Source organism: Bombina bombina, chromosome 4 (assembly GCF_027579735.1).
Source record: "Bombina bombina isolate aBomBom1 chromosome 4, aBomBom1.pri, whole genome shotgun sequence".
NCBI lineage: Eukaryota > Metazoa > Chordata > Amphibia > Anura > Bombinatoridae > Bombina > Bombina bombina.
Window position 1 is genome coordinate 95,264,032 of NC_069502.1, and position 13,237 is coordinate 95,277,268.

The 13,237-nt window shown below is 35.8% G+C and overlaps 1 protein-coding gene across 1 annotated transcript in view; it reads left to right on the forward strand.

Moving 5' to 3' along the window:
- Positions 1-13,237, forward strand: part of PKHD1 (PKHD1 ciliary IPT domain containing fibrocystin/polyductin) — a 1,710,134-nt gene that overhangs the window by 139,131 nt on the left and 1,557,766 nt on the right. Inside the window, exons 3-6 of the mRNA XM_053709557.1 lie at positions 1,189-1,297; positions 1,710-1,787; positions 3,436-3,580; positions 4,004-4,088. Coding sequence (XP_053565532.1) covers positions 1,192-1,297; positions 1,710-1,787; positions 3,436-3,580; positions 4,004-4,088 — 414 coding nt within the window. The 5' untranslated portion in view covers positions 1,189-1,191. The remainder of the gene's footprint in view (positions 1-1,188; positions 1,298-1,709; positions 1,788-3,435; positions 3,581-4,003; positions 4,089-13,237) is intronic.

Sequence of the window (13,237 nt, forward strand, 5' to 3'; positions counted from 1 at the left end):
AATGGATAACAAGAGAATGAAGTAAATTTGATAATATAAGTAAATTGGAAAGTTGATTAAATTGCATGTTCTATTTGAATCATAAAAGAAAATTTTGGTGGTTACTATCCCTTTAATTAAGCCCTTGACTCTAGATAGTTTAGTGATATTTGGATTGGCACACACATTATAAAAGTGACTGTTCTAATAGCTCAGTTTTGATTGGCTCAGATTTTTTTTTACAGTAAATTGGAAATATGTTATTGGTTAACTATCACTATACTGAAAGTTTTATAGAATTGAATTTCAAATCTCTCACTATAAATGAATAGATTTGCACTTTAATAGCTATATTTACTTTAATCATATGAAGTTCCACTTTTCACTATTCACTGAGCATTAATACGCTTCACCATCTATCTGGAAGGTCAGCTCACAGAATTAAAGGGACAGTCAACAGCAGAATTTTTGTTGTTTTAAAAGATAGATAATCCCTTAATTACCCATTTCCTAGTTTTGCATACCCAACAGAGTTATAATTATACATGTTTTACCTCTGTAATTACCTTGTATCTAAGCCTCAGCAGACTGCCCCCATATTTCAGTTCTTTTGACAGACTTGCATTTCAGAGCTGACTCCATGGTAAATTCACGTGCATGAGCTCAATGTTATCTATATGAAACACGTTAACTAATGCCCTCTAGTGGTGAAAAACTATCAAAATGCATTTAGATTAGAGGCGGCCTTCAAGGTCTAAGAAATTAGCATATGAACCTCCTAGGCTTAGCTTTCAACTAAGAATACCAAGAGAACAAAGCAAAATTGGTGATAAAAATAAATTGGAAGGTTTTAAAATGGCATGCCCTATTTGAATCATGAACGTTTTTTTTGGACTTGACTGTCCCTTTATACACTGAAAATGGATAGTGAATTGTGAATTCCCTCGTTAGCCACCAAATTATGAGCTTGCTATAAATGGCTGACAAATCCTACACCAGGTGGTTGTCAACAATTTTTTGTTTATGTCTGAATTTTGTTATTGGAATGTTAGAGCAAGTTCTCTTTTGGCATTTTATTTATTGGGGTATGTAAAATATCAGCATTTCTATGCAACATTCTATTAGGCTACCAGGTGAAGGGGTTGGATAGTTCATATTTGTTATATAAAGACTATATTACAAACTTAAAAATTTCATTAATTTTTTCAGAGAATGCTAAAAATGAATGATGATGTAATTGAGTTCTGTATACTTCCTGTAAATGCGCAGCAAACAATGCTCACTCTGCTAGTCCTTACTATCACCCTACCGTTTACTGGTGAGTAATATAATCATTATGCAAACAACAAATGTACTGTATATACCTGGGATGTTTTGGGAAAAAAACTTTTCTAAATTGCTCATAATATATAAAATGTAACATTGCCCATATTGTCTTTTCCTAGATGTGAGAAAAATATTGTACTACAGCAAGTCTTAAAGGGACATTAAACTTAACAACTAAGGGAAATGAGATAACCATACTCACCTGGGATTTCAAATAGTTTAACATAATGTGCAGTGATGCAAATCATTTAAAAAGTGTCAGTTTTAGATGCATTTTGCAGCTCAATAAGTAACTGCTCATATGAAGATCTGGTTAATGGTATGAGAAAAAATGTTGATAATATTTATAAAAATGACTTCACAATTACAATCACTTTACAATGTCATATTTCGCTTATTTATAGCCAATTCTTTGAGTTTCACTTCATATCCAGTAGAGGGCAGCACTGCTGGAGGCACCTGGATGACTCTATCATTTAATGGTATGGTTGAACTAAAATATATATTTATTTATTTTTTCTCCATTATTCAGCTCATGTGGGTTCAATCAACGTTGTAATATTTTATTGCACTATTTTAAGAAATGTTTTGGGAATTATTTTGATAGTATGTTTAGTACAAACTTAAAAACAGATTGATTGGCATTTGACTTACATTTAGAAGAAGACGCACCATAAGAAATGATGCATCTTCCAGGATAAATTAGATACATTAAATATCAAGAGCGTGGGTCCTGTATTTTACATCTTGCTGAGAACACAATTTATGCTTCTTTGTTATATAGAGAAAAGGCGAGACATATAGTGTTATATTATTTGATATACAATTGGGGGTAAAATAATTATATATGTGCATTAAATGAATATGAAACCCATCATTTATACTTTTATGAATCAGATAGAGCATATAGGGCTAGATTAAAAGTGTAGCACTAATTTATTGAGCGCCTGCAAACGGTCAAATTTCCCCATTTGCAGGCCCGCGAAAAATAACCAGCCATTACAAGTTGTGCTAGGTGAGATCAGGGCTTTAGCCATCTGGCAGCAGTGTTTGCAACATTGTTTATAGCAATGTTATACATAATTGCAAACACAGCTGACATAGACGTCAAAAGACACGTGCACGCTCCTAAGCTCCTATCAGCCTAACTAGATTTAGTATTCAACAACAAATACCAATAGAACAAAGCAAATTTGATCATTGAAGTAAATATAGCACTATATAGCATTTTTTTGAAGAATGCTATCCATTTGCAAGAGCACTGGAGGGCAGTACTATTTCCTGTAATCTAGTAACCCAGACACCCAGCTAGGTGTCTCTTCAACACAGAATATCATCTAAACAAAGCAAATTTGATAATAGAAATAAATGGGAAAGTTTTTTTTTTTTTTTTAAATGGTGTGCTCTGTATGAATCAGAAAATGTTTTTTTTTTAGTTGTTATATCCCTTTAAAGGTAGAAACACCCATGACTATTTCCATATTTATATGTACATTTTAGGCCTTTGCAAAAGACTAACAATTGTATCAGGTGAATTATTTGTGACAACATTGTCTCTTGTTCTATCTGATCTTTTTTAAGAAGGTTATTCAGAGGAGTAGCTTGACAGCAGCTTGAACTTTTGAGTCCTTTATTTTGCTGCATGCATTTATTTTTTGGTTAAAGGCAATGATTATTTATTGTTTTTATTTTTTTACATTTATCTGAAAATGAATGCATATATCTAGAACAGGGGTCATCAAATGTGGACCTCCAGAGGTTTTGGAAATACATTTCCCATAATACTTAGACAGCATTTCAACTGGTTGAACATCATGGAAAATGTAGTTTTAAAACCTCTGGAGGGCCACAATTGATGACCCTTGGTCTAGAATATTCTATTTGACAGGATTTTGCTCTCATAAACACATAAAATGAATGTATTAGTTCTGTATTAAAATGGTGACGTTGCTAACTGTTGACCTCTTTGTGACCTTGGTATATTTATAGTAAAAAAATTCCTTAGTTTTGATGTATGTTTAAAAATAATAAATCAATTGGATATAAATCTACAATTTAAGTATCAAAACTCAACGGAGAACTCTTGTGAATACCCCAAAATGTGTTCTTTTTTTATTTTCAAAAACACAGGTTGCAACTTGTATTTACTTCACCTTGTTAATTTTGGAAATGGATCCCACCTTGAAATATTCATGTCAAATCCACTGATGCCACCAATCCCATGTGATATTGATCCTCTTTATGCATTTTTATCATCAATCAAATGCAAAACCAGGTATGAAACTAAGATCACCCATTCGTGTTATATTAAAGGGTTACACGAAAGACAAAATTAAACTTTTATGACCCAAAACCTTTTATTTAAAGAAAATAATATTTTTTTATTGCATAATCAAATTATGCACAGTCTTTTTATATTTGCACTTTTTGAGGCACCAGTTCCTATTGAGCATGTGCAAGAGTTAACAGTGTATACATATGTAGGTCTGTGATTGGCTGATCTCTGTCATATGATACAGGAGGAAGAAAATAAAAGGACATTTTTAAATTGGTTAGAAAAAAATATACTGCTTATTTGAAATTTATAGTAAGTACTTTTGTATTGTCTTATTATTATATATAATTTCATTGATAATCATTCTACTGTATAAGTACAAATTATGACTTTTTATTTGAGTGTTTGTGTCCTTATTTCTAGGCCCTCATTTCAGGAAGCCACATACAAGCTGGAAGTGTATCTTAATGGGCAGTCAGTTAATCAAGATACAGAAAACTTTTTTACGGTGAGCATTTCACAAATGTTATATGTACGTAGATATAAAAATAGTTTCTGTGTTTTTAAAATAAAAAATAAAAATACATTTAACCTGTGAAGATTCATATAGGTGCATATTTATCAAGCTCTGTATTGATGCCCCTTGTTTCCGGTGAGCCATAATTTGTCCGCCTGCTCTGAGGCCGCGGACAGAAATCAACCAGATCGAATATGATTGGGTTGATTGACAACCCGTGCTAGCGGCCGCAAATCTGCAGGGGGCGGCATTGCACCAGCAGTTCACAAGAACTGCTGGTGCAATGATAAATGCAGACAGCGTATGCTGTCGGCATTTATCAATGTGCGGCAGACATAATACGCTACTTTGTATCATGTCCACTTGCACATTGATAAATATGCCCCATAGTGTGTAGAATTAAGCAAAATAAATCCAGTTTATTTTTATCTTATCAAATTTAGATCTTTGTCTCTTTGGTTGATGCTTGGCCCCTTTCTATGAGGACCTACTATAGTATGCTCAGGAGCGTGCACATATCATGAGCACTATGTGACAGCAGTGTGTGAAGTATTCTTATACAAGCAGCCTCTATATGGAGCCTTAGCATGTTATAGAGTGCAGTAGCTAAGGCCACTTTATAGTAAAACTCTTTAGTAAGTTTAGTAAACATCTGTAGCTATAAGCACTGTTTTATAAAAAAAAACTTAATTTCACTGATTTGCCATATGTCTAGCATTCAGCTGGGCTGTCCAGTATGTCAGTAGGCTGTCCTTAAAACCTAGACACAAATACTGGACAGTAAATGTCTCCTGACTGGCAGTTACATTATCAGTGCCTCTATGTATGGCCCTAAAATAAGCAGCACTGCACACATACTGCTATATTTGTTACTAGCAGCAAAACATGAGAAAAACATTAAAAATCCCTGTCTTATATGTTACTGGGAGTCTCTAGGGATGTAGCCAATGGGATAATATCAGTGCTCTGGGTTTGCTACTGGCTGTCAATTGGGGTCATATAAAATCTGTGTTTTACTGGCAGCCAAGGGGACTAAATCGCTGTATAGTGGGGCCAAGGGGTGGGCCTAAGATCAAGTTTTGTGGTGGCCTGTTTGTTGTGGATGGCTTGCAACATTATTGGAAACTGAGAGTGAATCTACCTTTGGGTAGAAGACATCAAACAGGGACATTAAATACAATTTTTTCTTTCATGATTCAGACAGAGCATGCAATTTTAACCAACTTTTTAATTTACTTTTATTATAATTTTTTCTTTGTTCGCTTGCTATCTTTATTTAAAAATCAGGAATGTAAAGCTTAGGAGCCAGCCCATTTTAGGTTTAGGGGCCGATTTATCACGGCCCAAATGAGGCCGTATACACCTGTTTCTGTGATGTTGGCATTTATTGTTGTGCAGCAGACAACATGATCTCTACAGCGGATCATGTCCATTTCCATTTTTAGAAATCGGCCCCTTAGCATCCTGCATAGCGCTTGCTTATTGGTGGCTACATTTAGCCACCAATAAGCAAGCATAACTCAGGTTGCTTGTATAAAATTGCCAAACCAGCTGCTGTCACATAGTGCTCAGTACATGTGCATGCTCCTGAGTATAGGAGACAAAAAAAGAGGTAAATGTCATAACATGTAATTTGGAAAGGTTTTTTTTTTAATTGTAAAATCTATCTTAATAGAACACAAGTTTATTTTTTAAGAATAGACCGGAAGTGAATTTGTGAAATGTGCATGTTGCGTTTGGATATCAAATAAGCTGATATTATATTGTAAAGGTAGCTAATGTGCTGATTTTGGGAGGGCTCCAAACTCAGGCGGGCCAAAACCACGCAAAGGGCCACACACTTCTTGAACCCCTTATGGTAGCACCGGGGTAAATGGCTGTAAGTGGGGAGATGATGAATCGGTGTGTTCTCACCACGCCATCAAACTGATATATATTGTTGCCTACGGGGCTTCAAATTGTTTAATTTTTTTAGTTACTTATATTTACCTTCTTGTTAAGATTTGTTAATTGTGTTTTCTTACCCTCTTATGTGATAAGGGTGTCTCCTCTTTCTTTCGGGTCCTTTTTTTTTTCCCCCTCTTTTGTTCCCCCAGGGTCCGCAAGTTTTGAAAACGTTTTTAGTGGATTTTAAAATTCTATCTTGGAACGTAGGAGGGATTTCCTTTCCTATGAAGCGTCAATTGATTATTAAATTATTAGCTAAAGATAAACCTGATATTGCATTTTTACAGGAGACCCATCTTAAAGAGCAGGAAGTCATTAAACTTAAAGGGACAGTCTAGTATTAATTAAACTTTCATTATTCAGATAGGACTTTTAATTTTAATCAACTTTCCAATTTACTTTTATAATCAAATTTGCTTTTTTCTCTTGGTATTCTTAGTTTAAACTAAACATAGGTAGGCTCATATGCTAATTTCTAAGCCTTTGAGGGCTGCCTCTTATCATATGTTTTTTAAATCTCTTTTCAACACAAAGAGACAGAAAGTACACGTGGGTCATATAGATAACACTGTGTTCAGGCACAGGGGGTTATTTAAGATGTAGCACAAAACAATGCTAAATTTAAGACAATAGATAATAAACAGTCACAGTCATGTGATCAGGGGGCTGGAAGAAGGTTCCTAGATACAAGGTAATCACAGAGGTAAAAAGTTTATTAATATAACAGTGTTGGTTATGCAAAACTGGGGAATGGGTAATAAAGGGATTATCTATCTTTTAAAACAAAAACAATTCTATGGTAGACTGTACCTTTAAGACAAAATGGGTAGGCGAGCTAATCCCCTCCTCAACTAGAAGGAGAAAATGTGGCGTAGCTATATTGATTATTAAGTCTCTTGACTATAAGATCTTACGTGTGGAGACAGATCCTGCTGCTAGGTTTATTTTATTACAAATTCTTATAAATAATACCAAATTCATTCTCTGTAATGTATATGGCCCAAATAAATTCAGCAGCGAGTTTTGGGACAATATCAAGGTCAAACTCTTTCCTCATATTAAAGAGAACCTGATACTTGGCAGATATTTTATGTCCAGAAATAGATACATTTTCACATAAAAATGTTCCAGAGACTAAGAGAAGCTCAAAATATTTTTCTAGATTCTGCCAGAAATTACAGGTTATTGACATTTGGCGTAGATTAAATCCTGATACGTTGTGTTTCACATGTGAGTCCAAAGCGCATAGGACATTTTCCCGGCTAGATCTATTTTTAATTTCAGAATCATTGTCGATCTGTAAAACAGAGGCAGGAATAGGGGATATCTTCATCTCGGACCACTCAATTATATCTTTAGTTTTATATTGCCAGGATAGGTTTAAACCAAAAGCCCCTAGGGTTTTTTTCTATCCCAGTTATCTTTATAACAACCCTAGGTTTTTATGCTGGATAAAACAGATATGGAAGGATTATTGTACTCGTAATATTTCATATCTTCACAAAATAGAAACCTTTTGGGAGGCATCAAAAGCTGTTTTATGGGGGGGAAATCAAGACATTCCTTGATGTTTGAAATAAGAAACAACGGGCCTGCGATATACAACTAACTAATCAAGTTAAAAATGCCTATAAAAATATCATAGTGTCTGTTCAATCTTTAATTGGAATAAGTATATTGATTTAAGGAAGGAAAAAGATGTATTTCTATCGCAAAAACATCAAGAAGAAGAGACTAAAATGAACTTATATTTCAGGAGCTTTCATGGCAGTTCAGCCAAAAATCTTGCTAGACTGGTCAAAGCGAGGAAAAAGAAGAACTTTATACCTATCATACAGGATGGTAGTATTCGTTATACGGATACAGAAGAGATATGTGGAGTCTTTTTTAAATATTATCAGCAATTATATACTGCAGGTGATCTTAACTGCATGAATCAAGAGAATTTTTGGGCTAAGATTATCTTACCCAAGATACAGAAAGAGGAGTTAGAATTTCTTAATGCCGCGATTACATCAGAAGAAATTGGCAAAGCAATAGATCTTCAAAAGAATTTGTGGGGAGATAATCAATACAATAAGTAGATGTGTGGAGTGGAGTGATTTAAAACTTCAACTTTATTAGAATTTTATATAAAAAAAAAGGGTGGAATTCTCCACTACTAAAATTTAGACAGAAAGATATAAAACTGTGTCAAAAATACAAATGACACATGAACTGCTCTCCAAAAACAGTACAGTGATCAACCTGTATTGATTACCAGTTCCCTTAGCAAATACCTATTAGTACTATTGGTTTATAGACTTTTTCAAAATATTGGTGTATGTAACTAGATAGTCATATATCAACTCAGTTATATTCAATTGTGTGTGTCTTTACACAGTGATATAGTTATCTCAAAGGTGGATATGTCAACTCAAATTGATATATCAGACTAGATAATCTTAGTTTATTTCAATAATGTTCAATTGTAGGGAAAGAAATTGCCATGTAGGGCATCCTGCACAGTGATAGGGTATCTTTACAATTAATATATTAAATCAGATAATCTAGCAGCTGCTGTTCCCTAGAAAGAACCACTATTCCCATATGAATAAAATGTCAAGAATTATAGCTATTAGCAGTGAGTGATATTATAAGGCTAGCAGGTAGAACAAATCTGGCTTCAAGTTTGCAAGACTGGGCGGTACTAGAATAGGTGCTGAATGGATGTAAAATCCTTACTATGGATGTGATATCCTCACTATGGTGTCTGCTGGCCCCGGTTAGATGGGCTATAGTAAGATCAAGCTTACCCAGAAAGTAACCAAAGCAATATGCCAAGATTAATAAATTAGAGCAATTAACCATTAATGCCAAAAGTTTACGCTGAAGCTTAAAAGTAAGAACTGGTGGAGAGGAGCAGTGCGAACGCCTGACGCGCGTTTTGCAACTGCTTTTTCGAAGGCATCTGGATCTACCGCCACACAAAGTATTTAAAGGATACTTGGCCAATCCTGTGGCCAGTTTCATTTAGAATCGTTAGATCCAACCAATCAGCATTATTGTTACAAATGATGGTATCTAGATGACAAATTTTCGTCATCGTTACTATGACCAATTAGGAGAGGGGTGGGGCATGGGTGTGTGCCCCTGTAATTCAATAGAAACACTTCTCATGCTTATAGTGTTTACACATTATGTCTGCCAATAAATACATCTATAAGATACGCAATGTTCAAGTTGGAGTGAGTTCAGTAATCATCAGTTCGGTGGTAAATACAGATACCATCATTACACTTATTTATGATTCAGAAATGACGATCCCAGAATCACGCTAGTTTGACTATCCAGAAAAAAAACACCACCGCATAACAAATGTGTTGCAGTGTAAAATAATCTGTAATGCTAGTCTACCAAGTATTACAGATTTGGGGGTCGATCCGATAAAAATCGTCGCCCGCAAAAGCCGGCGACGCCAATATTTGCTCTGGTTTGCTATCCTATATACGGCGTAACTTAGAAGTTACGCGCGTATATTTCTGCCGTCGCGCGTAGTTTTTTGGGCCATAGGGAGGTATACCAAACCAGCGCAGTTTGGTATCCAATATACAGCGTAAGGACTTACGTGGCGAAAATGGAGAAATCTTACTCCATTTTCACCTCGCCACAAAATGCAGCCGTAAGAAACCTTACGCTGACTATTGGAGCCCCGTAACTCCCTAAACTAGCTAGAAAATAAACCTAACACCTAACGCACGCGCAATGTCTATCTAGCTGTCACCCGCAATCTGCTAAATAAATCAGCCAATCAGATTCAAGTTCAATCCGATTGGCTGATTGGTTCAGCCAATCGGATTGAACTTGAATCTGATTGGCTGATTCAATCAGCCAATCAGATTTTTCTACCTTAATTCAGATTGGCTGATAGAATCCTATCAGCCAATCGGAATTCGGCGGACGCCATCTTGGATGACGTCATTTAAAGATACCTCATTCGTCATTCAGTCGTCGGCCCGGGATGGATGCTCCGCGGCGGCGGAGTGAAGAAAGAAGATTGAAGATGCCGCTTGATGGAAGATGCTGCCGGATGGAAGAAGACTTTGCTGCCGCTTGGAGAAAGACATCGCCGGGATGAAGAATTCTTCTTTGCCGCTTGGAGAAAGACATCGCCAGGATGAAGAATTCTTCTTTGCCGCTTGGATAGACATCGCCCGGATCGGATGAGGAGTTCGGCCCGGTTGGGTGAAGACAAGGTAGGGAGATCTTCAGGGGGGTAGTGTTAGGTTTTTTTAAGGGGGGTTTGGGTGGGTTTAGAATAGGGGTATGTGGGTGGTGGGTTGTAATGATGGGGGGGGTATTGTATATTTATTTAAATGCAAAAGAGCTGAATTCTTTGGGGCATGCCCCGCAAAAGGCCCTTTTAAGGGCTGGTAAGGTAAAGAGCTTTGAACTTTTTCTAATTTAGAATAGGGCAGGGAATTTTTTTTATTTTGGGGGCTTTATTATTTTATTAGGGGGCTTAGAATAGGTGTAATTAGCTTGAAATTGCTGTAATCTTTTTTATTTTTTGTAATTTAGTGTTTGTTTTTTTTTGTAATTTAGTTTAGTTTATTTAATTGTATTTTTAGATAGATATTTGTAGTTTATTTAATTTATTGATAGTGTAGGTGTATTTGTAACTTAGGTTAGGATTTATTTTACAGGTAATTGGGTAATTATTTTAACTAGGTAGATATTAAATAGTTAATAACTATTTAATAGCTATTATACCTAGTTAAAATAATTAACAATTTACCTGTAAAATAAATATAAACCCTAACATAGCTACAATGTAATTATTAATTATATTGTAGCTATCTTAAGGTTTATTTTATAGGTAAGTATTTAGATTTAAATAGGAATATTTTAGTTTATAATATGCATTAGATTAATTTAATAAGAATTTAGTTAGGGGTGTTAGGGTTAGATAGAGTTAATATAGTTAATATAAATACTATAGTAACTATATTAACTATATTAACCCTAATATAATTAGGGTTAATATAGTTAATATATATATAATGTAATAACTATATTAACTATAATATACTTAGGGTTAATATAGATAACATAGCTGGCGGCGGGGTAGGTAGATTAAATTAGGGGTTAATAATTTTAATAGAGATGGCGGCGGTGTAAGGGGCTTACATTAGGGGTTAATACTATTAATATAGGTGGCGGGAGGGCAGGTTATAGGGCAAAAGAGCTGTTTACTTTGGGGCAAAGCCCCGCAAAAGGCCCTTTTAAGGGCTGGTAATAGAGTTTATTACTTTAGGGGGATTAGATTAGGGGTTAATAATATTAATATAGCTGGCGGCGGTAAAGGGGGATTAGATTAGGGGTTAATAATTTTTATATAGGTGGCGGCGGTGTAAGGGGTCAGATTAGGGGATAGATAAGGTAGATGGCGGCGGTGTAAGGGGTTCACATTAGGGGATAGATAAGGTAGATGGCTGCGGTTTTAGGAGTTCACATTAGACGATAGATAAGGTAGATGGCTGCGGTTTTAGGGGCTCACAGTAGGGGGTTAGTTTATGTAGATGGCGGCGGGGTACGGGAGCACCGTTTTAGGGGTTAATAACTTTATTAGGTTGCGGCGGGGTACGGGAGCGGCGGTTTAGGGGTTAATAACTTTATTAGGTTGCGGCGGGGTACGGGAGCGGCGGTTTAGGGGTTAATAACTTTTTTATTGTTAGGCTAGTGAGGGGGGATAGCGGATAGAGGGTTAGACGTGTCGGGCTATGTTTAGGAGGCGTGTTAGACAGTGCGCTTGATTTCATACTTTAGTCAGGTTTTGTAGGCGCCGGCAGTTTCTAACGTGGCGCAAGTCACTGGCGACTCCAAAAATCTGTACTTACGCAGATTTCTGGACATCGCTACTTTGTCAGACTTACGCCACTTTAGCAACTGACGGCGCCGCATATTGGATAGCTCGAGTTGCGAGCTGAAACTGCGGGCGACGCGGGTTCCCTCGCTTGCGCCGCAAACTACGCCGTTTATCGGATCGCGCCCTTGATGTATAATAGATTGGTGTAGTTGCAATGTCTCTTAGGGTTAATAGGTCCAACATTCCATTGTTAGTCATACATAGTTTTTTTAAAATTGATATATGGTCCATAAGGAACATTATCTAGATATCAGCAATGTGCGTAATGCAGTCATCTGTGATGGCAAACTCCTATCTAGGTAGTGATAGAAACCTAATAGAAAATAAAATGAGTGGATTAATATACATGCTCCAAGGTAGTAACCATCCTTATAGTGTCATCATATGCTTGTATTAAGCATGTTCTCAGAAAGGGAGTAACTGTCCTTATAAAGCATAACTATAAGTATCATTAATATTATGTGTGGACCATTCCGAATTATGAACTTATCTTGTACTGACTGGTAAAAGTTCTTTAGATAATGCCCTTATATAGGGTATGTATAGATCATAACGTATTGTGTGTTATTATAGTATAAAAGACCCCCTACATCACAGAGTAAACCATGTAAAATATGGAAATAGACAGTTGTCATTTATCTCTCTATTTAGTGTTCACTCTTATAAATTAAGTCAGGATTGAATCCTCAACAGCACATAACATATTTTACAGAGTATTGAGTGTTAGATGTTTAATAAATTGCTAGGGCAGTATTTATTCATAGTGCCTATAGGAGTTGGTGGATCAGTGATTCCAATAGTAAACACTGTATAGTTAGAAGAAGAACATATAGTATATGGTGACATTATCCCACCATTAACAATGTGAGTAAAAAAGTTATCTTAGTGCCAATTACTTACTAGGGCAATGGTAGGGCTATTGGTGAAGTAAGGGTCAAAGGTTGTTGTAACTAATGTTATATCATAATTTTCAATTGATGACATCAACTACTTAGTAGTTGTACCACATATCCAACAGAATTATTAGGTGAAAGCAGAGTAACTCGTTTTTTATGGCATAATCTTTTGATCTCAGTCACGTGATATAGGGGTCTTTTAGACTGTGTCTTGTACTTGCTGGTGAGTGAAATTAGGTAGAGCCATGTTCAAAGCATATATGGGTCAATGTTTGTCATGCAACATTATTATGTAATAAGTCATATCAGGGGAGAAGATATATTGGTGTCTATAGTCTGCCCCCTCATTTGAATACACCCTCAGTATTACTAGTTAAAACTATATTGAA